General features: G+C 48.4%; 1 protein-coding gene across 2 annotated transcripts in view; it reads right to left on the reverse strand.

Moving 5' to 3' along the window:
• The window catches only part of ITGB3 (integrin subunit beta 3), a 391103-nt gene that overhangs the window by 141242 nt on the left and 223632 nt on the right, over positions 1 to 26229 (reverse strand). For both annotated transcript variants that reach the window (XM_085613652.1, XM_085613653.1), the window contains one exon: positions 23106 to 23225. In XM_085613652.1, the coding sequence (XP_085469778.1) occupies positions 23106 to 23225 (120 nt within the window). The remainder of the gene's footprint in view (positions 1 to 23105; positions 23226 to 26229) is intronic.

The raw sequence follows: 26229 nt of genomic DNA on the forward strand, positions 1-26229 counted from the left end.
TCACGAGTGGGGCCCAGGCCACTTGGACGGTTGTAGTGTTGTGTTATGATGTAATTTGTAGATGTGCTGTGCAGTTTGTTCCCTAGTACAATAAATATTTTCAAACCCACCATTTCTTTATTTATCAGGAACCAAAGTGTGGGTAATTGGCCATTCAGGCATCATGAGACTGGCTCCGTGGGCGGAGGTCAGAAAATGGCGGCACGGCTTCACCGCCACGAACATTACGTGGCTGGGTTATCCGGGAATGCGTTGGAGTGAACTGACCAGGAAACTGCAGCAGAGACTCGGGGAGGGTGGCCTCCATCGCACATGTTGGTAATTCACTTGGGAGGAAATGACCTGACCACACTAGGGAGGAGAACTCTGCTCCAAGAGATGAGGGACACCTTGTGTCATTTGAGCAATACCCTGGAGTGATGCGAACTCTGGTCAGAAATCACACCACGGGCTGTTTGGAGAGGAGCGAGCTCTGGGGACGCCAGTGAGGTATCGCGTAGGATAGTCAACCACGCCATGCGTAGTTTCACGGAGCAAAGAGGTTTTGGCTTCATCAGATATGGTTTACTTCACGCCAAGTCCACGGGGTGCCTGTAGGGGGATGGGTGCACCTCTCAGGACCGGGCATGGACTTATTTCTTCTGGACCTATGGGAGGCCTTGGTAGCAGCATGGTGTAAGTAGGAAGGGATGCCTTGGTGGGGGGGGGGGCCTGGTAGTGACAGTGGCCACTCCCAAGGCTGTGGAGGAGTTACAGGGCGATCCAGAGTCTGCAGATACCAAGGGGTACTTCATGCAGCAGCACAGCTTGGTGCTAAGCCAGGATACCCAGGGATGTCTTTGCGTTGTCACCTGGAAGAACTATGGCGCCCCGTTAGTCCTACGGGCGGTTGTGCGTCTGAGCAACCGGGGGCTGCCAGGAACGCTCCGCCCACCTCTTTCGGGGGAAGGCGTGAGTAAGCGAGTGGACTGGTGGTCCACGGATGGGAGGGGTGGCCCCTCCCAAGATTTGGTATGCACCAATTGGCGACGGCCACGGTGTAATTTGGCTTATCAGACGGGCAGGCGGCATACGGGTTGGCCTGGCCTGGGATCGCCCGTAAGATAACCCACCATGTTGGCATATTGGGTATGCTAATAAACCTGTAGCAAATTTCTCCACTAACAAGGTGTCGTGTGGTTTATTGATGTATTGTGATGTTGATATGTGACTACAGTTGCCGATATTGGCACTATTTACTGTGCACTCCTAGTGCCCCCTGCCCACCACCTAACGTTTTCCCATGCCAGCCCTTCCCGCCTGGTGACTGCTCGTAAGTGCGGTTGGATCTTGTTTTTTTTGTTTCATAGGAATGTAAGGCAGGTTGAACTGAAGGCTCATGGCCCTCTTTTTGTTTCTATGTCAAAAGAGGGAGAGGTGGCAAAGCAGAATTCATTAACGCCTTTCCTTTCTTCTTATGTCATAGACACTAAAGAAGAACTATAATGAAGGCTCACTTGGTATGGGACCTTTCTTTGACATAGAAACAAAAGAAGGCAACAAATCTTTCGTTACAGTCTACATTTCATTTCTTTGTCTGCTTTAATGAGCTTACAATGCATCCTTTAGCACATTAAACCCAGACCTATTGACTTTGCCTATTTGAAGTTGTTTGCTCTACTTGTTTGTAATTTCTTTGGTTACATGAAGGAAGAAAGGCAACATCTTCCGAATTATGACTCGGATGATCAATGGACATGGTGATATCTTGTCTCACCATGAATCTTAACTTCCCAGTTTTGGATAAGTTACATCCTCAAAGTTAGAAATAGTATCTGAGGACATTTTGCCATTGCTGTCTCACCACAGTCTGTTGTTCCTGTTTCCTCATGATTAGAAGCAGGGTTTCTTAAATACACTTCTGACACCTCTAAATGGAACTTTTTATCTCCTGACACTTCTGCTGGAAAAAGTAAGTGAACTGAGGCGATTATTTTCCTAAGAACAAGTTCTCAGTTTTGCATCACTTACTCCTAAAATCCATGCTTCATATTATCAAGAGATAAATCTACTCCTTGGCCCCTTAGTCTCTAGACCCTTATCACTGTCCTTTTGAAAGGATCTAAAAAACCATCCCTGAAGAGGCTCCGCACCGACTGCTTGGCACCAAGACAGATGTATGCCAAGTGCAAGCGGTGGGACTTTCTCCACTCTTGAAAATGAGGAGAACATTTAGGAACATGCAGAGGAGAAGGGGGAAACCAATGGTGCCCTAGAGCTCTGACTTGAAAGACAGTGTGTGAGGTGACCGTAGGGCATTTATGAAACATAATTACACCAAAAGTGCTTTACTAATGCAAGCAATCAGCATAAACTAAACACACAAAAAAACAGAATTCCTCCAAATTTCCCGCCACCAAAAGCCCGCCCATTATAAAAGAATGGACCAACTTGATCACCGCACTCAACTGCACCCCGATCATCGTCGATTCAACCAAATCTCTAGGAATCACTCTAGACCAAAGCCTAAACGTGCAATCACACATCAACACGTTGGCTATAAATGCAAGATTTCACCTGAGCTATATTAAGAAATTGAAACCTTTCATCGAAGCAGCAGACCTCAAAATGGCAGTTCAGGCATTAGTAATCTTGAGGATCGAATACGGATGCACAACGCTCTCTGGGCTCCCCAAAATTGCAACAGCACCTCTAAAAACCTGCCTCAACGCAGCAACAAGGCTCATAACAGGTTCAAAAAAAATTCGACCATATCTCTCCTCACCTGAAAGCGCTGAATTGGCTACCTTATGAAGCCAGAATTCAGCTCAAACTGGCGTGGATAACACACAAAGCTCTACACTTCATGTCACCAAGATATCTAGCTCAGAAATTGGAGATTTCTGTGGGAAGCAGACAATCCAGGAGCGCCAGAGACCTAGTGCTGAAGCCACCGATTTTCCGCAAAAATAAAACTTAGGACAGAGCGTTCTCAGGTGCTGCACCAAGTGTAGGAAGGTGGAATCTGACTGCATGGTTAACCCCACTTTTTCTCTTGGTGTTTTGCTGGTTTTTGACTTAGTCTGACTGGGATCCTGCTAATCAGGACCCCAGTCTATCTGCTTTCTCCCTAAATTGGTTGTTCATGTACTTTAGGTACACTCCAGATTGGATTCTGGGGTACCCTTATCAGTCCCTAGTATATGGTATACTAGGTAACCAGGGCATAGGTACCCCAGAGGCCTCTCAGGGGCTGCAGCAGGTATTATGCCACCCCTGGTAGACCATTCAAAATGACCCAACCGGTCTGCTATAGCAGCCTGTGTAAGGTGGTGCATGCACCCCTTACTTAGATATAGGTTCACTATATCTACTCCATATCCCTGCACTTATAAACCTATCAGTCACCCCTATGGCAGGCCTTATCAATTCTGAAGGCAGGGTGCTGGGTTTTATGTGAGAGGGTGCCCATACATGAGCAGAGCCCCCCTGCAGCCTTCGGAACCTATATTCCAGGGTTCTTTGTGATGCAGCCAACCATATACTCTTAAGTGCATTATAACCTCGTGGTAAATGCTAACTTTAAAACGGCTGCATGGAAACATGTCGTGTTTGGTGTCAAACACCTTGGAATCATACCTCCACACCAGTAACTGATGTGGGAGGTATGATTCCACCCTACTAAAGGGAGAAATATGACAACACCAGTACACCTGGTACCAGCTTTCTTGACCCTGGCATCACAAAATGTATGCTGCCAGCCACAGACACGCATCTGCCCTCCTGCTGCTGGACAAAACTCTTTAGTGTATTGGGGCTGTGTGGGTGCACTATGAGAATGCTTTGATGTCTGCACTGGGGGCACATTTGATGTCCCTGTGCATAGTCCAGCTCAAACCGGTTGCAGGAGCCATTTGCTCCAGCTCTGGCGTGAAACTGGACAAAGGACATGGGTGTAGCCACCCCTCTGTCCCGACCCCCCCATAGGTGGGTCCCCAGAGTTTGTCCCACCCCTTCCTTGGGTATAAAGTAGGAACCCCTGACTACAGGACTTTAGATTTACCTGGACGAAACTCTGCTACAGAAACCAAGTACTTCGACTATCTACACTACGCTGGATGACTGAAGAATCTCCCTTGGAGTAAAGGAGTTACTCCCCTGCAAGGCAGGGACCTGAAACGCATCTGACCGGTTTGCATCTACGCAGCTCCTGAAGGACCCAAAGATTTCTACAACACAGGAGGTGGATTCCCGTGGTCTCTGAGGTTGATCTGTTCTCTCAGCAATTCTGAGAACCGCATCCCTCTTGGGGACCATGCATCCCGAACCCCTGGGCACAGTGTACATTCATATGCTTTTTGGCGATCCCTGAGGCTGTGCTTTGGGCTACTTGTAGTCCAGACCCGAGCAGTATTTCCACTGAATATTTCCGGCCTACACTCCACGAGTGTTCCGTGGGCTGGTATTTTGTGATTCAGCTCGAAGTTTCTTCGCGATCCCTGGTCCATCGACCTGTGGGTCCCTGAGAAGAGAACTTTAACTTTCAGTGGGCTTTCCTGGTTGCTCCAGATGTGCCCTGACTCTCCATTGCTTGGGGAGTTCCCAGGACCTTGCTGGTCCTCACCGAAGCATCTTTTCTCTGACCGGGTGGGTTGCAGTTGCCAAGGCTTGTTGGTGTTCAATCCGGACACTGACCCCCCACCACTCGACATCCTTCGTGGGACAGCTCACCTGCGGACTTTGAACATCGTCGACGTCTCCAGGTCCCTGTGGCTGCAGAGTTAAGCTTCAACTCTTCTCACCTGAAACACCAGACATCGGTGGGCATTCGTCTATTGTGCCCCTGGTCACAGTGAAGTGACCCAGACTCTGTCCCCTCTGCTTTCAGGTTCTTCTCAGCGTCGATCCAGGCTTGGATCACACCGGACACTTCTCATCTTCCCGGCAGCAGCACTTCTTCGCATCACGCCATTGAACTCAACGAGCGTTTCCGACCCCACTTGACCCCTATGCACGCGGCTCCCCTGGGATAGGTAACATGGGTACCTCGGTACTCTCAATGGTGCTGGCCTTAGAACCTTCTATGTTCCAAAGGGTTTGCTTCAAGTCCTCTCCTAAGTGTCCTTAATCTTTAAAATTCCAACCGTGACTTCCCCATAGAGTTGTACGGAGCTCGCGCCTGTGTTCTCACACTGCACACGTCCTCCGTAGGTCCCCTGTGTCACTACCTTGGGTGGTTCCTTGGGGTCCCAGCGATTCTACGTGCTCTAGGCACTGTGTCTAGTCAAGTCGTGGTTGTTACACTACTTTCTTAGTATATGGTTTTGGAGCGCGCTGGGTATTGTGCTATTTACTGTCGTTCTAGTGCTTTAATATTGTACACCTTGATCTCTAATCTCATAAAGAGGTTAGTAGAGAGTGTTTAGTAATAAATACATATATTTTATATATTTATTGTGTGGTTCTCCTTTCATTTGGTCATTCAGGAGGTTATAATCTGGTAAACCAAGCTGCTTTACATTCCTCTAAAGACTTAGCCTGAAGGCTGCTCTCCACAGCTACCACTAGGATAGCTTTCAATAAAGGTTGTCTTTAACCTATCACCATAAGAGTCGTTTGGACTGATAGAGGGTGCCCACTAGAACCAGTGGACAGCATATACCAGGCCACCTTCTCACACCGAGAATATGGAATTCACCACCTCCAGACATCAGAAGGTTACCCAACCGCGCGAGATTCAAGAAAGAAATCAAGATCTTTCTAATGAACAAATTCCTACCGTAACCATTACAGAACTTCCACGTAAGACTCGCCTAAATCCGCTCGCTTAACCTCACAAGCGCTGTTTGCTAAGAACTCATTTCATTCGTTCATTACAGGTTCTTGTTTCCCCTGATGACATGGTTCCTCTAGTCTCACATTCTGTGAATGCGCTAAAGCACTTATCAAGAGAAGTGGCCGTGACAACTTTGAACTGTACTTTAATAAGTCAATTGCTATACAGAGTATTGTGCTGTAAAAGTGATCATGTCCTGTACTGTGAAGCGCTCTGGTACCCTACGGGGTCAAGTTTGCGCTATACAAAACACTGAATGAATAAATATATGATAATGCGACTTATAGAGCAATCCTTTGTGCTTTTCATTATAAGGATATTGTGACTTATAGAGTAATCCTTTGACCTCCTTATATTATAGTTCCTTCGTGGTGGCTCACAGTCGTGGTCTTCCTCACTACATTGTACAACATAGTCTTCCTCGCTTTCGGAAATCCCAGAAAAAGACTGAACTCAGGTTCCCAGACTGCATTTCATACAACTCACCCACGACTGGTTTGAGCTGCTGTTTTGTGGACAAGAAACAAGGAGCCCAGCCACTAACTCAACAACATTCTTCTGAAGCAAGATATTACAACTTCAAATCTACACATTCCACTTTAGAATCTTGACTCAAGTGGACTTGGAAATAGGGGAAGCAGTCTGGGGTGATCTTACGAAAATGCACCTAATTGTAAAGGAATGAACAAGCATTGGCGAAGCCAATAGATTTCGCTGCTGCAAAATGTATTGTTTTTGTCAATGTATTGTTAGACATGGTGCACAGGAGCAACAGCTGCTGTACAACATGGCTTGAAGTTAAAAAGAAAAGCAGCATGACATGGCACGAGTTGTCTGCGTTATAGTGCTTTTTCTTTTCTTTTAAGACACGCTGCGCTGCACTGCTGTGAAACATGTCTTAAAAGGAAAAGAAGCGGTATGACGCGGTCAACACTGAACGCATCATAGTGATTTTTTTTAAACTGTGTCTTCCATTAGTTCTTCATGATAAGTGTTCCAAATGCCCTTTCCCCAGTGCTTAACTTGTAAAAGACAGGGGGCCCGAGGTCTTACTTAGACGCCCACGGCCAGCGCTGTCGAAGGTTGGGTTGTCGAATACCAGTGTTGTGTCCTCTTGAGTTCACCTCACGCCTGTTCAAGCCATCCACAGACACTCCTGCCTCTAGCTCACGCCTACAGATTATTATTTTTTATCCCTGCTTTCTCACTTTATTACTTATCCATCTTTCTCGTCCTCCATCTTTCCCCCTTTTGTGTTTGTATCTCTCTTGCTCTGTGGCATCATCCTCTATACTCTACTGTCATTCTTCTGCAAATGATGCTGTTGCATCTCTGTCATTCCCTTCCATTTTCGTCTTGGCGCCTCTGTTCCTTCCTTTTTCCTAGAACACTTTTGGCGGTTTTCTCTGCATACCTTTCTGAGTATTACGCTATTTGCTTTCTGTCAACAGATTTTTCCTTCTCGTGCATAGTACGTCATTCCTCTGAAGTTTGAAATGGCTTCGCTAACGCTGCAAGGCCTGCTCATCAAGTTAAAAGGACACAGATTGTACTCTTAGCTTGGAAGATACTTGTTAATAAGGAACCTACCAGGAAGAAGGACCGGGAAAGCTGGAGGAGCAGTACTGTCCCTGTGTTGCGTGTTGTGGGGTTGGCCTGCAGTGGTTGCTTTTGTCTTGGGCAGGGAAAGGACTGGACTGTGCTTTCATCATTCTGCTCTTAGAGTTGTCTCCAAGGGCTTGAAGTGGAGCTTGCCTCCTGTTGGATGTCTCAGGGACAGATCAAAGATCACTTCCGGGAATCTAAAGAAACCTTTGCCAAGGAGAAGAGCTGGAGAAACTGAGGAGGAATACTGGCCCTGTACTGTTTGCTGTCTGGGGTTGGCCTGTAGTGGCAGCTTGCTGCCAAGGAAAGTGAAAAGGACTTTGCTGTTTGCTGTGTCCCCTGCTTGGGGAAGATATCCAAGAGCTTGAAACTGAGCTTGCCTCCTGTTCTGAAGTCTCAGGGACACAAAGACTTCACCACCAGCTCCCCTGAACTTCCTTGCTGGGAGTTCTGACCTGCTAATAGTTGCCTGCTGTTGTTTTGGACCTCTGGAGGCTGTTTGCCGCCGGGAGCTGTAAAAAAATAGCAACTTGGAGAAGCATGATGCATCCGCACCTGTTTCCGACGCATCGCAGAAGAAATCAGCTCGAGAGATCGGTGCACGCCACATCGAGTGCACCGGTCTCTGAAGTCAGAGATCATAGCACCAATTCCGACGCAAGGCCTGCTGTGCTGCTGCAAGAACTGATTCCTCATCCCGAATCGTTGCATTGTATCGAGGCGCCAAGTCCATCATGCGAGTATTCCTGTTGTGTATTCCTATTTGATGTCGATATTGGATCTATGCTCTTCGTTTCCGCATTGTGTACCCCCTTTCGTAGGCTGCTACATACCCGTTTATTGTACTACTCTCCGTGATTCATTTGTCGGGGAATTATGCGATTATTCCTGTTATGTATTCTTACTTTTTGTCAATAATGGAATTATGTCCTTCCTTCCTTTGTAAAGTGCTCTGATATCCTTCGGGATCTTGTTTGCGCTATATAAAACTTTATAAATAACATAAATAAAATAATAACAATATGTTAATACCCGAAGTCTCAGACAGCTGTCCTTGGGCATCTGGAGTATGGATGTTGCTTAACTCCTTCACACTTTTTATTGTATTCATTGGTGTAGCCGAGTCGGAAGGAACACGCAACAGGCTACGTCAGGACAAGGTAACGTGCTGTCCAATGTGGTAACTTTATCAAGCTCAGCGGCTGCACTTCTAGGCTGCTTTGGGTCAGTTTAAGTTTCTTGAAGATTGCATCATTTTCTTTCAGTGTGGGCTTCATTCACAAGGCCCTGGCCTTGGTCTTGGAGAGATGCGAGATCCTTGGGTGCAGCGATCCTTTGAGGCAGGGAAGCCTTTCCAACTTTGATTGCTGCCATATGTTCCACAGCCCTTCCAAGTGGAGCCTGACTTGCAACCAGTTCTCTCAGAACTGCTTGGCCCTGTTGTATGGGTGTGAGTTGATGAGGTGTGGAGAAAGAATGGATCAGGGCTATCTGTGCCCCCCACCCCCCCCCCCACACACACACACAATGGTACCGGAGCCACATTGGGGAGTCACAATATAACCATGTGAATATGACCTGCACTTGTGATATCTGCCCAAATATCCATCTGCCACCCCCCCACACAGTATCGACTACCACAGTATTGTCAGGTTTATTATATGTGGTGTTAGAAAAGTAACTCTACACTTTCCTTTAAATTCTTACCTTGGTGATGTGGAATAGATGACATTGAGGAGTCTCTACCTGTGCAGATGAATATTGTTGGCCTTAGTACTTTGACTAAGAACCCTTGGGCGTATAAATAAAGATCCATAGAGATGGCATACCAAGAAGTGCAGCCTTAGGGGGTGTTCGGGTGGTACAAGCCCCTAATAAAGGCATACTTGTGCCTGGAGCTGGCCTGAGGCCTCAGCACTGGGGAGGCCGTGTCTGCGTTGCTTTAACCTGGAATCAGCATTCTTCGGGAGCACAGAGGGATGTCTCCCTCAACATTTCAAGTGCTCATTTAGACCCTCCCTTCTAACCTTCTTCCCTCCCCCCAACTACACAAAAAACCCACCACAGGAAACCAGTTGAAGTAAACACACATTGAGAGCTCATGGCCCAGTAACCAGCTGATGCCTAGAAACCTTTACAATTTTATAAGTATGTTTCTTTTTCTTTCTGTACTGAGAAAGGTTGTGTGTGTTTAATTACCTTTTGTTCAGCCACCCAAAGAGACTCACAGGCACATAATATCACAATATTGATTTATATCACGGAAAGTGAGGAGGTTGCAGAAATACCTCCTCCCGAGAAATGCCTGTATTACTTTTATCTTGCTGCGATGTGCTCATTCGGATTTTGGAAACAGCGCCACCTGACGGATGTTTTGGGGCCTTGGGTAAGACATATTTTAGAGTCCTCTCCTTTCTATTGTTGCTGACTTGCCTCGGAAGTGGGACAGGAGATGGGCACGCGCAGGCTTTGGCGGATTGTAGTTGGTGTACGTGCACGTACAGCCACGCGGTGTGCACATCTCCTGTCCCCCGGACATCCCATGTGCACCCACAGCGTCTCTTCTTGCGATCCCTCCCCCCTTTCACTTTCGCGAGCGAGGCTCGCCTCTCTGCTGTTCTGTCCCCGCGTGAACACGGCGCACGCATGGCGCACTTTCACTTTCTCCTGCATTAAAAGGCATACAATAAATAAGACGCCTGAGAAAAGACGCTCTGCCTGGGTCGCCGCCCATTACCTTACGTGGTGCTGCCTCCCCTCAACGCCAAAGTGCCTTCCAGGCTGCCCCCGTTGCGCCTCCCCCAACATCAACCCCTCTCTGCCGCACCTCCAGAGAACCTGCCCAGCTCCAACTGGGCCTGCCCTTCAGCCAGACGTGCAAGGCAGCCCTGACCGTTCTCAGGCCGCGGCTCTCTGCCAAACTCAGCCTGTGTGCGGACCTCTATCCAGCCCAAACCACTAATCTGTCCAAGATCACAGCATGCGCAGCCTCGCCAATCTACCCCACCGTGCGCGACTCCGCCGATTGGCCGCCATAACCCCTGCCAAAGTGCTGCTCGGCCACCTCGCGCCCAGACCCGCAGCCAAAAGTAGACATGCACCCCCTGCCCCAACACGGGGAGCACCCCAGGACTGCCAGGAACCCCAAGCCGCATCCACCTGCATCCTCCCAGTGCTGAGCCCGTCCCTGCACTCACCACAACACGGGGGGTGCTGCATTGGAGCCCCGCCCTGGACCCTCTCAGGACCGCCAGAAACCCGAAGCAGCGACCACCAGCATCCGGGTAAGGGGGGGAGAATTTTCCCAACCTACGGCTCAAGAAACAACGGGAGCGGAATCCTCGCTGTCATCCCCCACTGGCGCCCATATCAGAGCCCACCCAAGGACAGTGCCGTCGACCTCCAGGCACGAGGCACGATCCCACCGCCCCCCCCCCCCAAGTCCTCCGCCTCCCCTCCTCCCTACCTCGCTCAACCACCATGCGCTCCTGCTCCAAACCCCCACACCCCTGTGCCCTCTGCTTCCCCCACCACCATTCGTGACCGGGGCGACTGTGGGGGCAAACTTCCTGTACCACATTGTTGCAGCCATGGCCGAAAACGTTTAATTTTTAAATGTAATTATTATATTGTAATGGTATAGATATTGTTCATCAATGACCCGGGAGTGCTCAACAAGAAGTGATAGCATGGTGCAAACAAGCATTTGCAATGCAATAGGTCTCGCATTTGCAAAAGTTTAGGCTATTGGCATTGTTCATGACAATGCCTTTTTTATCTATTTTATAAAGCAAACACATAAATAAATGCCATTATCATTTACAAAGCCAATAGCTAGTGTTGCATTATTATTAGCAATGCCAACTGCTCACACTTTTATAATGCGATACCTATTGCTTGTTATACATTTTCAGCTAATTCAAGCACTGGTGATAACACACAATATAAAAATGTCAAACTTTCAGAAACTGCTGCATTTAAAAAAACAGCTGAAAGTTCAAGGTGTCCAGCATCTGAGACAAACTGTTCTAAAAGAAAGCTTCAACAAACATTGGTAAAGGCCTTTTTTGTTGCAATTGGATATAGATTGTTTTTATCTAGCATTAGCAACACTTTACATTAACCTCAGCGCCTGAGAAGCCTGTTCCTCCTGATGTAGAAAAAAGAAGGTGACTTGGTGAATGTGCAGTGCAACAGCAAACACTGTTAAATGAAGACACATGCACATACAGCTTGAAACTGTACATTTAATGGCCCTCCTCTCCTCTTTGTGCACACCTCTCTGGCCAGACACCCACATCCATGACTAAAAGAAATGGGAGCAGGCGGAGGAAGGAGAAGCCTGGTGACGTGAAAGATCGTGTTTCTTAAAGACCCCTCACACACCAAAAGGGCCCTTGGTGTCAAGCTTCATCATAGGGGTCTTCGCATCCCTCTACGGAACGCGGCGTGCTACGACCAACCAATACGTGGGAGCACTGATGTAATCTCTATGTGTGGTGTGAGAGAGGTGGTGAGAGGTAGGGTCAAAAGTGAGTGGTAAGTGAGTGTTAAAAAATACCCAGCATCGACGGAGCCGCAAGGGGACCTTCATGCGAGGCAGCAATTCGGTACCGAGTGCAATGTGCACAGGGTCCCTTTCGATCTAAGGCTCGTGAGGCCGTTGGCTTCAAAAACAGCAAATTGCGAATAAGGAATTTCCTTTTTACTTATAAACACTGAGACCATTGTGTCCCCTTTTTTTGTAGCCTCTGTCTACACATAATACTGGTGTGGTTGACATTGTCACACCATGGATGTGAGTAGGCTAGGGATCTGTGTACCCGTCCTGAAGAAGGAGCAGCAGGCTTCGAAACATGTTGACACACGCAGGTTGTACATTAATGCAACACACCTCCACTCCACACCTTTTTAATAATACCGGCACCAAGGTTTATTAAAACATTCTTCTCCTATGATGCTGGGTATTTTTTAACACTCACTTACCGCTCACTTCTGACCCTACCTCTCACCACCTCTCTCACACCACATAGAGATTACATCAGTGCTCCCGCACATTAGTTGGTAGTAGCACGCCGCGTTCCGAAGAGGGATGCGAAGACCCCTATGATGATGCATAGAGTAAAGCAAAATCCCTCGGAACTTCCCACCCCCCTGAACCCCCTTTCCCCCCATGCACTGTAAAAGGTACTGTGACCCAACGATGCACATCATCACATGCGGCGGGTTTACCACAAATGGCAGACCCGAGGATGAACAGAGCAGGGGCTTCAGGGTACCACGTCTATTGTGGATCAGGGCTCCCCGGAAGATACACAGTTAGCGGAGCCCCGAAGTCTTTAGGGCGTGAAGGTTCAGGCAGTTCCTCGGCATACATTTCAAGTTGTTCTTTGCAGTACAGCAAATCCGGGACCCACTTTACAATGTTGGGGTGAGTTTAGACCCCCAGCATTGCGCCACCGCCCTCTTAGCCAGTAAGGTCGAAACAGCCACCAGTCTGCGGTTGCAGGGTTTAAGATTCTTTACCCAGCCTAATACACAAACCTCAGGAGATACACGCCATGGCTGCTGCTTATTTACCTTATGCAACTAACAACCATTGACAAAGCCAATAGTCCTGACTTGTCGTAGGTATGATGTTATTGTTGTATCATATATCTGGATGCAATGACAGAAACAGCAAAATACAAGTCAGGCGGCATACTATGCTAGGCACAGAGTTTTAGCTTATGTGTTTTTAAGCCACGCCTGTAATTACATTATTGGCCACGCCCCTTTGAGAGAAATATTAGTGGCTGAGATTAATTCAGGTATTCCATCTGTCGCTTTTTGACTGGTCTTTACACACGTCTGGTTACAGTGGTTTAACGAGAAATTATTAAAAGCAAGCAGGGTGCCCCCCCTCCCCCCTCCCCCCCCCCCCCCCGCCCGTAGCCCACACTCACACGTTAAACTGAGGTCATCGGGAATTCATTTACAGATCTTGGAATCTTTCATATTTGACAGAAAAAACGACAACTCTTCAGGAGCGCGCAAAGACAATAAACCTTTATTTCCCACTATTGCTGCTTCGGCAGCCAGTGAATGACGCGGCAGAGATCTGGGGGGGGGGGGGGGGCACCGGAACATTCATACGTTACAGATCCAGCCACAGCCTGGCAGCAGCAGGAAGCATTTCTGTAAACGCCTTTGCAATGCTCTATTTAATGATTAATTTGTCATCAACACCAGACCCTGCTGGAACTGGACTAGAGGAATTCGGAATTTTCTCTTTTTCTTTCCCACGGAGTTTCAACCTCAAGGTCGCACATGTGGCGCAATGAACGTTCCTGATGCTCAGGGGCCGCGCCGTGAAACCTCAGGCACGCCCTCTACAGGCCCGCAGGGGGAGGGTCCGGAGTACATGGACCATGACACACCGTGTCCGTGTATTCCGGACCCCTTCCTTGTGGGCCTGTAGAGGGCGTGCCTGAGGTTTGATGGCGCAGCCAGGGGAATTATGAGATTCTGGAACCTTCTGCATAATTATGAATTCACCAGACTTGCCACATAACCCACAGACGCTTCAGTGACGGCTCCTCCGAGTGCCGTCTCCGCCAACAGCCTGAACACATGAAAGAGAAAGCGATAATAAAACGTGTTTATTCTAGGCCTGGGCGTAGTTCGCGTAGTAGCACTTCGCGAAGCTACGCAAAGTGAAGTTCGCACTACGCGAGCTACGCGTAGCACTTCGCGAACTGCGTAGTGCCTTGTTCGCACTGTGCCAGATGTCGTTTTCAATGATTGCACAGTGCGGACAAGCAACCGGCACTGTGCACTCATTGAAAATGGCATCTTGCACAGTGCGAGCTGTAGTTTTCTGCTGCTCGAGTAGATTTTTACTCAAGCTTCAGCTTTCTCAACGCGAACTGGTAGTTTCTCATCGCGAGAGGTCGCGAGCATACGCGACCACTCGCAATGAGAAACCTGACCTCCTCGCGTTGGGAATCTCGCCGGGAGGTTTATTTTCCATGCTCGCGATCGCCAACTTGAAGTTGCTGATCGCGAACAAGGAAAAAGTCTCGCCGAGATGTCATTTTGCTTGCTCGCGGTCGCCAACTTGACGTTGAGGACCGCGAGCAAGCAAAAAATTACCGCAGCAATACGCAACACTACTCTACGCGTGTTCGCACTGTGCTACGTGCAGTTCGCGTAGTGCGAAGTAGCGCGAACTTCGCAAACTACACGAGCGTAGCGTAGTGCTTCGCCCAGGCTTAGTTTATTCTCGCTTTATTTCTCCTTCCATGGCCGAGTCTTTGGCCGCGGGGCCCTCGGGGTACCAGTGAGGAGGGGCAGTGGTGGGCACTGTTGTCAGTGCGCATGTGGGTTTAGACGGCCGTCTCAGGGGGGCTAAACCGACATGCACACTGACGCTGTCTCCAACCCGAGCTGCTTGCTTGGATGGAGACAGCAGACAGTGCAAATCGAGGGCACTCAGGCCAATCCGGACTTGGATCTCATGCATGAGAACAGCATCAGGATTGGCCGCAGGGTCAGGATTGGCCGCAGCGTCAGGATTGGCCGCAGGGTCAGGATTGGCCGCAGCGTCAGGATTGGCCGCAGGGTCAGGATTGGCCGCAGGGTCAGGATTGGCCGCAGGGTCAGGATTGGCCGCAGGGTCAGGATTGGCCGCAGCGTCAGGATTGGCCACAGCGTCAGGATTGGCAGCAGGGTCAGGATTGGCAGCAGGGTCAGGATTGGCCGCAGGGTCAGGATTGGCCGCAGGGTCAGGATTGGCCGCAGCGTCAGGATTGGCCGCAGGGTCAGGATTGGCCGCAGCGTCAGGATTGGCCGCAGGGTCAGGATTGGCCGCAGGGTCAGGATTGGCCGCAGCGTCAGGATTGGCAGCAGGGTCAGGATTGGCCGCAGGGTCAGGATTGGCCGCAGTGTCAGGATTGGCCGCAGGGTCAGGATTGGCCGCAGAGTCAGGATTGGCCCCAGGGTCAGGATTGGCCGCAGGGTCAGGATTGGCGCCGGGGAGTCTCAAAGCCCGTGCCTGCAGTAGACAGGACCAGAAGGGTGCAATACTGCGGGCAGCAGGGACGTTTTTTTTTTCATCTGTCCCCCTCATCCCCCCTCGTCCCGCTCACTAACCCCCCCTCCCTCCCCCCCTCTTCCCTGACACCAGCCGATCATGGAAGGGTCGCAACAATTGCAGACTTGCAGTAGTTTCTGGGTCAAACTTTACTGAAAAAGTCGTCTTTTAGTTGCCGATTGCTGTATACAGGTGTTAAACATGTGCTCAGACTATATGAATGTGTGTTAAAGTGACGTCATTGCAACATAACAAAATAACAGTGCCATGGAATGTGCAGCAAAACATGGCACTTAATGTGTCTTTTCTTACTGGATGGTTTTGTCAACCCTGAAATGTAGTTTGGGCCTTCGCTGATGCTGAATTCTAGTGACCCTGGTCCTGGGTCATGGGTCATAAGTGCCAGGGCCCAAACCTGTGCTCAGAAGCTGCCGCCAGCGCTGCAGAGACGTCGTGGTGCAGAATGCACAGGCTGCATGGTCTTGAGTCGCCGTCACAAGCCGCTCCCTGATCCTCTGACTGACTCTGATGTTCTTTGTCATCTCTGCTTTCTCTCTTTGCTTATGTTTTTTCCTTCTCTCCTCTCCTGTGTTTATCTTTCTTTTTTTCAGGGTCAAAGTCTCATGAGGCAAAATAAGTGCTGGTGCCTAGAAATAAGTGCCGGTGGGCCCCACCTGCAACCACAGGCTCAATTTAAGCACCGATTACAGGCCCGTGGATGGAGAGGGCTGACTTTAAGCCCCCTTAAGTAAGTATTTCAGAAATATAATGTTAGGAAGATTATAGCCTGCTGGTATTAACAGCCCTAAAAGGGGGTCTATTGGCTAAACGGGGGGAGTATAGTGGGTATTAAGGGACAGGGCTCAGAACCTTTCGTTTTTTTTGGTTTACGATGACGCTGCTCTCGAAGTAGATGCCCTAACATGGGCTCAGTAATGGAACTTTTCTCAAGGTTTGCCCCCTTGCATGTGGTACTGCATTCATTCACAGTGGGTCACCGTTGTTTTGTAACTAGCTTGTTCTGACATCTCCGGAGGACAAGAGCTGACGGGGGCTAAATCCATATTCATGCGGTGGGATAGTGCTTAGGTGGTAAGGCACTATGACGCCCTATAATAATTCAATGTTCCGATTAGTTGAAATTGTCATTCTTTTGCTGAATCCATGATTTAGCACCTTCAATGTTAGTCGATGAGAAGACGTCCTACATAAACCCTTGATTTAGAGGGTGAGTCAGAACTTCAACGAGAACTTCTGTTACTGGGGCTGCTGTCCGATTTCTTACTGATTTCACTGCTCATATGAGAGTTAGGCTATTTTTGATTTTGCCGATGATACTGTATTGCTTAGAGCCTTAATGCCAATGGGTTTATGCATCTGCACTTTGCAATTTCTCTACTGGGCCCTTATGCATTTTTGTAATAAAACTTTTAAAGGTTTGTAATTCCGCCCTAGAATTCCCTTATTTAGTCTGTCCTTCCTCATTTGACACTATTTTTGATCTGCTGATTAGCACCTTATATTGGGACACATTGTCTCATGAAATTGAGGTCTTACATCATACTTTATTCATCCATGTGCCTTTTGGGTGCAAGATTTTAGGGGTGTCCCGCACACAGCTTTGTTTGATCTGGTGTCACAGCAGAGTAGCAAAGTGACCAAATATCATGTGTGAGGCCAACCAGTCGGAAACATTTTGCCAAAAGAACGTGATCTGGGACTTGTCAATTTGCTTTTCATCTTTGTGAGGGCTCTTTCCTCATTTTATAGATGAGAGCACAAGATAAGACTGTGGCATTGATCAGGGTGTGTAGAGAAAGGGGAGAGATACTGCTGCTTAGGACGTAAAGAGGCCATCCAATGTAAAGGCAATATACATCCCAAAGTGTCCCCTTTTTGATGATGTAAGCCTGGGTTTGGAGATATATTGGACCATTATTCACTCGATGGCCCCTTTAAGAACAACTACAGCACACGTCATAGATTAGATCCCACAGAAGGTGATTGAGGGGTTTACGGAGCTCTATGGGGCACAAAGACGGGGCTGCCATACGTTTAGAACATAGCACATTGCATGGTGACATAACAAAGGAACTTTACAAGGTACTAAACATCTAAATGAAGGTACTTCTATGGGGGTCACCTGCCCCACAGACAGCAGAAGATATGGGTAAAACAAACACCTCTGAATACAGTCAGAACAATACAATACACTACATTACAATTCAGTCAATACACTACAATACAATACAATACAATACAGCACAATTCAGTCAATACAGTACAATACAGTACAATACAGCACAATACAGTACAATACAGCACAATACAGTACAATTCAGTCAATACAGCACAATACAGTACAATACAGCACAATACATCACAATTCAGTCAATACAGCACAATACAGTACAATACAGCACAATACAGTACAATTCAGCACAATAAAGTGCAATACAGCACAATACAGTACAATACAGCACAATACAGTCCAATACAGTACAATTCAGTCAATACACTAATACAATACAGCACAATGTAGTACAATATAATTAGGCTGTCCGGAATTCGGTTTAAACCGAATCTGACCGACAGTACCCTACCGGATGAAAATCAGCTGACCCGGTTTAAACCGAGTGTCACTGATTTTCATAGTTGACGGGGGAGAGGAGCTGTTGTGGACTGCCGTCTCTCTGACTGCGGCCGCACCCGAGTACTTCACAGGTCTTTAAAAAGACCAATTAGATAACAAGGCTTTGTTGTTCTTTCGCCCCTTCTCTGAGCCCCTGTGGGCGGGGCTGAGCGCAGAAACGGTCTTCAGCCCTGGAGCCGTGTTGGTGCCTCGGTGTGTGGATCGCCGTGTGGACCCCCCCGTTGTGGCGGGCGTCTAGGGGGCCCTGACAACCAACGGGGAGCCTAAAGAAGCGAAGATGAGGCGGTGAGTGCGTAGCGGGCCCCGGAGCTAACTTGCCTCCCTTTTATCTTGATTAAATGTATAGTTAGTTATGCGTCAGATGGCTGGGAAATCAGGGAAGGTAGGAAAAAATAGCGTGTAAGGAAGTGGCTTCTTTTGTCGCGTTACAATGTTAACATGCAGATATTTGGGGCTTTTAAAATCAAGACTCTTTACCTCCTAAATTGAGAGTGTTGTCATTGTATTCTACGGCCGCTATGTTGATGTTCAACTGAGAAAGCTGTGCACTTTCGTAGCTCTTGGCGTCTGCAAATTAAACGAATTTCTATAGTAATCTAACGTATTTTTACGCTGTCAGAGCGAGGTTTAGGTCGGTATTTTGCAGACACTCCCAGATTTCACAGAGTTGATATTTGGCAGAGAGTCCCTACTGCAGTGGGTGTGGTTTGCCAGTAATATAGTGTAACATAATAACCCGTAGAAGGAAGAAAGGTCCCCCGCCCGATCTGCAGAACTCTTTGGTCGAACAAGTGTGAAATCAGTGGGTGCGTGTTCGGAGAGCTTTACCAGGTGAGAATCAGATACACACACAGTAGGTTTATTCCGGCTGGAGGAGGAGGAGGAAGGCAGAGATGAGTCTGTATCTGCTCCAAAGTCGGCAGCTCTGGCAGTTAAGACATAAGGAAACTTGAGCGGCCTCCCCCCCCACACCCACCTCATCCCCCTCCCCTCACCCCTCTCTACCCCCTACCCCCTACTCCCCCCTTCTCCAACGTACATGGAGGAGCGCTCATGTCAGGGTAATGTGCTGAGGGGGCCCCAGGAAGATCTCCAGTGAACGCTGACTACAGGGTATCCATTCTCAGATTTACGTTTAAAAATCAGTGTTTTATGGCACTTGTAGTACTCGGAGCAAAATTAGACACAAACTAAAACCAAAAATATGATTATTGAACCATTCTAATTGTGGTCCGTCGGCTGCGCTGCCGTCTCTGGTGCAGGAAACCAGGGTTCGAGCCTCGATGTCGCGTCCACATCCTGTGATTCTGGGCAAATCCCTTAATCTCCCCGTGCCCGAATGTGTAATGTAAATACGGTGCTCATGTAAAGCGCTCCAATACCTTCGGGTCGAGTTTGCGCTATATAACATATGCAACAAATAAAATAAAATAATGAAGGGAATAAAGCCCTATGGTAATGGGGTATTCTCATGGCCTCGCCACTGTGGTCCAGATCATATGATGGCAACTGAAGGAGACCTAACTTGGCAGCATTGCCATACGTAAAATCTTGCAACTCCGTGTCACCCTATACATTGCTTTTTAGGGTTTTGCACTCACAAATGCGAGACCCATTGCATTGCAAATGCTTGTTAAATCTGAGCTGCAGAATCAAAGGACAATGGAAAGTATTTCCTGACTGTATTAAGCTTCTGAAAAGTAGAGCAGTATACAATTTCTGAAGAAAAATGGAAAAAGCAATAATAAAAGCGAAGCGTTCCATAAACACCGGTAAAACACTGTTTCAGTTGTTTTTTATGGCGCTAAAATGAGTAACCACTGAAAAGCACTGTTTTTTTGAGGTATTGAAATCACTGGAAAACACTGAAAAAACACCACCAGAATTTCCCAAAAATAGAAACTGAAAACAGGAAAGCCTAAATATAATAGAATACAGTCGGAACAATACAATCCATTGACTTGGTTGAGGCATGGTACTAGGGTCTGCGTGTCTCCCTGCACGCATAGTGCTTCCTCTCTGCTTCAATATGGGCTCTACCTGTCCCAGCGCATATATGTGCCCTCCTATATCGCATCCATGGGCATCTCTGCAAGCCCAGGCTGTCCACTCTGACCACCGGACTGTGTGGGTCTTTTAATACATGAATCTGTCCTTGCTTTCCATGTTTCAGTGTCTCTCTGCCTACACCAAGGTCATGTTCTCCATCATCATGTGTCGCTGCACACACAGAAGCTCCGCCCACTCTCTTCATGATGAGCCTCTGTGTCTTTACACATACTAGAATCCAGTCTAACCATGTACCTGTTTTTGTCCTAGCACATGTAGGGACTCTGCACTTACACCATGTGTGCCCCTGTGTTTTATTTCATTTATAGCGGTTCTGACACTGTTCTGCTCTGAGTTGTGTGTGCTCCTGCATGTCTGCCTTCTCCCACCATGCACCTGTGTGTCTTGCACACATATGGGTTCTGTCCAAGCAGAAAAGAGGCTTTAGTGTCTCTCACTGTATGGCTGGTGCTGTGCCCACAGAGGGTCCTTGGCCTGCCTGTTTCATCATGTTGGCATGTGTCTCTGGGCTGCTAGGTGCCGTTTCTTGTCTGGACGTGTCACCCTTCACTATTAGGCTTGGCAAAGAGGGGTCATGTTTTCTTGTTTCGTCAGTGTTTGTGATGCCTGTTCCCCAGGGATTGGAGTCCTATGAACCTGTATGCCTATGAGTGTTTCTGCAGACCGGATGTGACATTTGTTTCACAATGTGTGCCCCTGCAGGTAGCGCATGCCTCGGTCGCCTCTCCCTGCATGCTTAGCACATCTGTCCCAGCAGACAGGATGTGACGTTTGTTTCACAACGTGTGCCCCTGCAGGTAGCGCATGCCTCGGTCGCCTCTACCTGCATGATTAGCACATCTGTCCCAGCAGACAGGATGTGACGTTTGTTTCACAACGTGTGCCCCTGCAGGTAGCGCATGCCTCGGTCGCCTCTCCCTGCATGCTTAGCACATCTGTCCCAGCAGACAGGATGTGACGTTTGTTTCACAACGTGTGCCCCTGCAGGTAGCGCATGCCTAGATCGCCTCTCCCTGCATGCTTAGCACATCTGTCCCAGCACACAGGAGGATTCAGATCAGGTCTTACCAATGTGAAGGCTGCAGGGGAGTCACTGGGGACAGCTGTATCAGTCTTACTTGTTTTGCAGCAGGACCGGTGTGTGAGCTCCGGTACCTTTGCCTTGTCTCGGGTGACAGAGGTAGTGAAGTGGGGTCTTAGCGGCTCTAGAGCAGCGGATCTACTCGACCCATGGCTACCAAGGAGCCTCGCTCCACTCCACTCCACTCCACTCCACTCCACGCCACTCCACGCCACTCCACGCCACTCCACGCCACTCCACTCCATCAGCGGCTTGCTGACTGCAGAAGACCCACCACCCAAACCATGGTGCAGATGGCATGAAGCTGCCCACCAGTGTATAAAGAATCCCTCCATGGCTTCAGGGACAGGCACATGTTGTCAGTAACTGAATGGGATTCCATCCTGAGTGCAGAAGTGCCACGGGTGACCGATGATGTTGGGTGTTGCTCTGCGTCGCGTCAGTGTCACACTGAGTCAGGCTGGCACGCAGCACCAGTTTTACATTGGACCAGGACATGCCTGCCACCCTACAAAGGAACTTTTAGGGAGGTGCATCATTGAGAGGTCACACATGCATGAGGCACAGAAGGCATTCAGCTGAGTCACATAACCCAGAAACATACGCGACAGATACCACTGGGACTCGGGAGCAAGAGGCCACAGAGGCAAGGCTGTACGACACAATGTAGACAATCAAAGATGAATCCGAGACCTCAAGTTCATGGACAGTATAGAGCAGCCACGCCTAAGGCTCGGGAGCCAGAGACAAAGTATGTCTGGAGTCCAAAGCCAAAGAGGACACACAGAAGAGACCAATGTGATGCCATACTTGTATATCACTAGGGCATGGAGTCATCAGAGCAGGAGGCCAAGGGCATGCGAGAGGTCATGAGCATGTCACAGCCTATGACCATAGAGACAGGAGAGCCTGAGGCCATTGACATCTTACAGCCTGATGATGTTGGAACTCTGGAGTGTGGAAATGAGCCCAAGACCATGGAAACTCAGAATCCGACCCCAAAACAACTTTAGATTTAAGTCTGAAGCTCTTGAGATAGCACAGCCTTGGACCATGGAGACATCAAGGTCTGACTCCTCAGAAACACCAGAGTTTGAAATTAATGAACTACCAGAGCCTGACAGACATCAGAGCCAAGCACATTTAGACATATTACCCACAGAGCAAGATAGCAGGAAACCGAGAGAACTGTCGAGCTACAGTTTCAAGAGATCATTTCAAAAGACTAAAGTAAAATGCTGATTTGCATCTTTGAGGCCGCTGATCATGAAACACAAGTGATCACAAAGATATGAGACCCACAGAGCAGTAAAAAAGAATAACCTGAGATATATGGTTGAGAGGCCGAAAGGTAAAAGAGATATTATGCCTAGAGAATGAAAAAAAAAATAAGAAGCAGAAACCGAGAAAAGACTTGGTGCTGAAACCCAAAGACCATGCAGACAGGCAATATACACCAATGAAAGTGAGAAACAACAGAGGCATGAAATCCACACAAGGACGCCATAGGAATACAAACGTCAGAGGACAATGAGGGTTTCTACCCAGAGTCCATGGAGTACAATACAAGAACAGCAGAGACATGAAACACCTCTGCCATAACTACCAACACACATGATCCAGAGGGAAAGCCGATGCACCACAGGGCCATGAAACACTGAGGCTGAACAACGCGAGGAAAAGCTCAAATATACCAACCAACCAGTGGAAGCAAGAAAAGAACGGAGATATGATGAATGGAGTCTTGTTAAAAAATGACACTTCTTGTGACCTTCTTAATACAAGTCAAAACATCAATATTTCCTACCTGCTTCATTGATAACAGACAGGACCGACTTTCCGCTGGAGTCCTCGTGGTATTGGAATCTCACCACACAGCCTTCTTCATCTTTATAAGTGCAGTTTACGGCATTTTTGCCCTTATCACCTGTGGAAATTAAAAAATAAAAGTCAAACCAATGAATTCATACAAGAGTAAAGGTGCTTTGTGAAAGCAGAGAGCAAAACAGCGATGGATCGAAACGCTTGAATGAATCAAAACCGCTGGTAATATCCGTTCACACAAATGTAACAGTAAAGTCATCATGGGTCCTAAGGTGCGTTGCGTGTGGGTTATGGTACCTTGTTGCTCTGCTCACCCTCCTTTGCAGCTAGGTGGGAACTACCTGAGCTGCATCGGTAAGGAACGCTGTCGTTCTAGAGGTGTCCCATCATCAGTGTCCAGCCACGAACGCTTGACCCCCAACACCCAACCTTGCACCACTACCCTTCTCCAGCAAGTTTCTGTTTACCAATGAGGAAGCAAGACTGACCTCTCGGGTGTCTCCCCTTTTATCACACAAACACAACACGCCCAAATATTACAACTCCTCACATACATGCAAGAGCGAGTGAAAACCTCCCATGAGGATGACTAAAAGGACTTTACTGGGTAAGAGCTGTGAGCCCTCTGCCCAGGGACACAGATAGAAAGACTGTTGCCCCCGCACTAGAGAGACAGCCATCAGCAACCATTGGTCCTCAGGTAGCCACACGAGGGGAGAGCAATCACTCCATTCAATGGTTGGCGGTGTACCTCGGGTCACCCCTGTATAGACCAGTCTTGTGCTTCAGGTCTTGAATATAATGGGGAAAATCTTTAGCCAGAAAGACAAACGGTGGGGCCGAATGACTCAACTGTTCACACAGCATAAGTACTTCCATCTCTGCAATATCGCAGTACACTGAAAACAGGGTTGTCTTTGGCCTTACTGTTTTCAGGGCTTATTCCTTCTACAGAAGGCAAGCGCCTTCACCGATGTCCTCAGAGCAGGAAGAGACGTTACCGTGATGTGTGGGACGAACCAATGAATCATCGTGAGCTGTTGCTTCAGGTCAGTTTCTCAATGTTAAAGCAGAACAAATTGAATGAAGGTTGATTTGCTGCAACCAGGTCCTAAAGCAACTCCTGCCTCAACTCTGGTGACTCAAGTCCCAGCTCATCTGCGGACAGATGCAGCTGAACCTGCTGATCCCACCACACCTAAACACCTCAAACAAGTGGAGACTCTGACTCACCAGATACTGTAATGACCATGAGCCCCTGCATCCTGCCACAACATTCCATTCCATCACAACAAAGGCTCTCAGGGCTTTAGATCGTCCACCTTAGGGTTTTCGAGGTGGCCTTCTGCTACAGTTACGTCACCATAGATTCTTCAGCGATCGAACAAACATTACTTGCGAGCAGAAGACTGCGATGTTTTAACACCTTATATCCTAAGTGCAGACATCCTACAGATGAATCCTTCATTACTATTGGAAGGTCCTGCTCCCTCAAGGTCTCCGGCTTTGGATGAGGCCAAGTCTTATTATAATGGCACACTCTTGCTTGGACATACTTACACTTTTTGAATGATGTCATGAAGTAATCTGAGAACTTGGATAGACTTGAAAAATCTGAGGACATTTCTCCCTCCCGGAAGCAACAAAATAAATCATTCTTAACCTTTCAGAGTGAAAGGCTGCTTCACACCTACTTCCTATCAATAAGAGCTCGGCTTACAAAACAGTTTGAGAATGAACCGAACTGCCTTTATGAACAGATATTCTTGCCGATGACTTATTCTTTAGATGTTAAAATACAGGATGGAGTCGGGACCTATCATTTGAAGCGAGCTCTGTGCGGGCATTCACTGGGAGAAAGCTATCAGTTTTAGGTGTTAGGGAGAGAGGTACCAGTGCATTGTGTGTTTATATATAATTATTGTAAGGAAACCAGCTTTTTGCAGGTTTACCCCCCCCCCGACTTTTGTTCCCAGTTTGACTACTAAGTACTGGTGTAATGGCTCTGAAATGCCCTGAGCCCTGCTAAAGAGGGCACGGTGTATTTGTTCTGACCCTTAAAATGCTGTTTCTTGAAATGAAATGAAATGAAAAGTGTAGCTTATATAGCGCAACTGTGACTCCTAACGGAGTTTCATTTGCTTGTCCCCAATTGACATAACCTGTCTTACTTGTAAGTCCCTAGTATACAGGGCCGGACTGGCCGTAGCGGGCACCGGGCAATCCCCCGATGGGCCACACCGGTGGCGGCCAGTTTTGGGCCCCTGGGGGCCGTTTTTTATTACAGGGCCGTTTTTGCAGCATAGCTCCAAATCGGCCAAGTAACAAAATCGGCCGAAAACCGGCCCTGGCAAAGAGCTCGGCCGCACCCCCAACCCCCAGGGGGGCGGCCGAGCACTTTGCTAGGGTCGGTTTTAGTTCCCAGTCCGGCCCTGCTAGTTTATGGTATCAGGGGTACCGAGGGCCTGTAGACTGAGGTGTCTCTCGTGGACTGCAGCCCAAGTTGTGCCCCCATGAGTATGACGAGGTGAAACATAAGTCCCAGTCCGGCTCTGCTAGTATATGGTATCAGGGGTACCGAGGCCTGTAGATTGAGGTGTCTCTCGTGGACTGCAGCACTAGTTGTGCCCCCACGAGGATGACGAGGTGAAACATAAGTCCCAGTCCGGCTCTGCTAGTATATGGTATCAGGGGTGCCGAGGGCCTGTAGATTGAGGTGTCTCTCGTGGACTGCAGCACTAGTTGTGCCCCCACGAGGATGACGAGGTGAAACATAAGTCCCAGTCCGGCCCTGCTAGTATATGGTATCAGGGGTGCTGAGGGCCTGTAGACTGAGGTGTCTCTCGTGGACTGCAGCACTAGTTGTGCCCCCACGAGGATGACGAGGTGAAACATAAGTCCCAGTCCTGCCCTGCTAATATATGGTATCAGGGGTGCCGAGGGCCTGTAGATTGAGGTGTCTCTCGTGGACTGCAGCACTAGTTGTGCCCCCACGAGGATGACGAGGTGAAACATAAGTCCCAGTCCTGCCCTGCTAGTATATGGTATCAGGGGTGCCGAGGGCCTGTAGACTGAGGTGTCTCTCGTGGACTGCAGCACTAGTTGTG

This window comes from Triturus cristatus, chromosome 6, assembly GCF_964204655.1.
Source record: "Triturus cristatus chromosome 6, aTriCri1.1, whole genome shotgun sequence".
NCBI classification, from domain to species: Eukaryota; Metazoa; Chordata; class Amphibia; order Caudata; family Salamandridae; genus Triturus; species Triturus cristatus.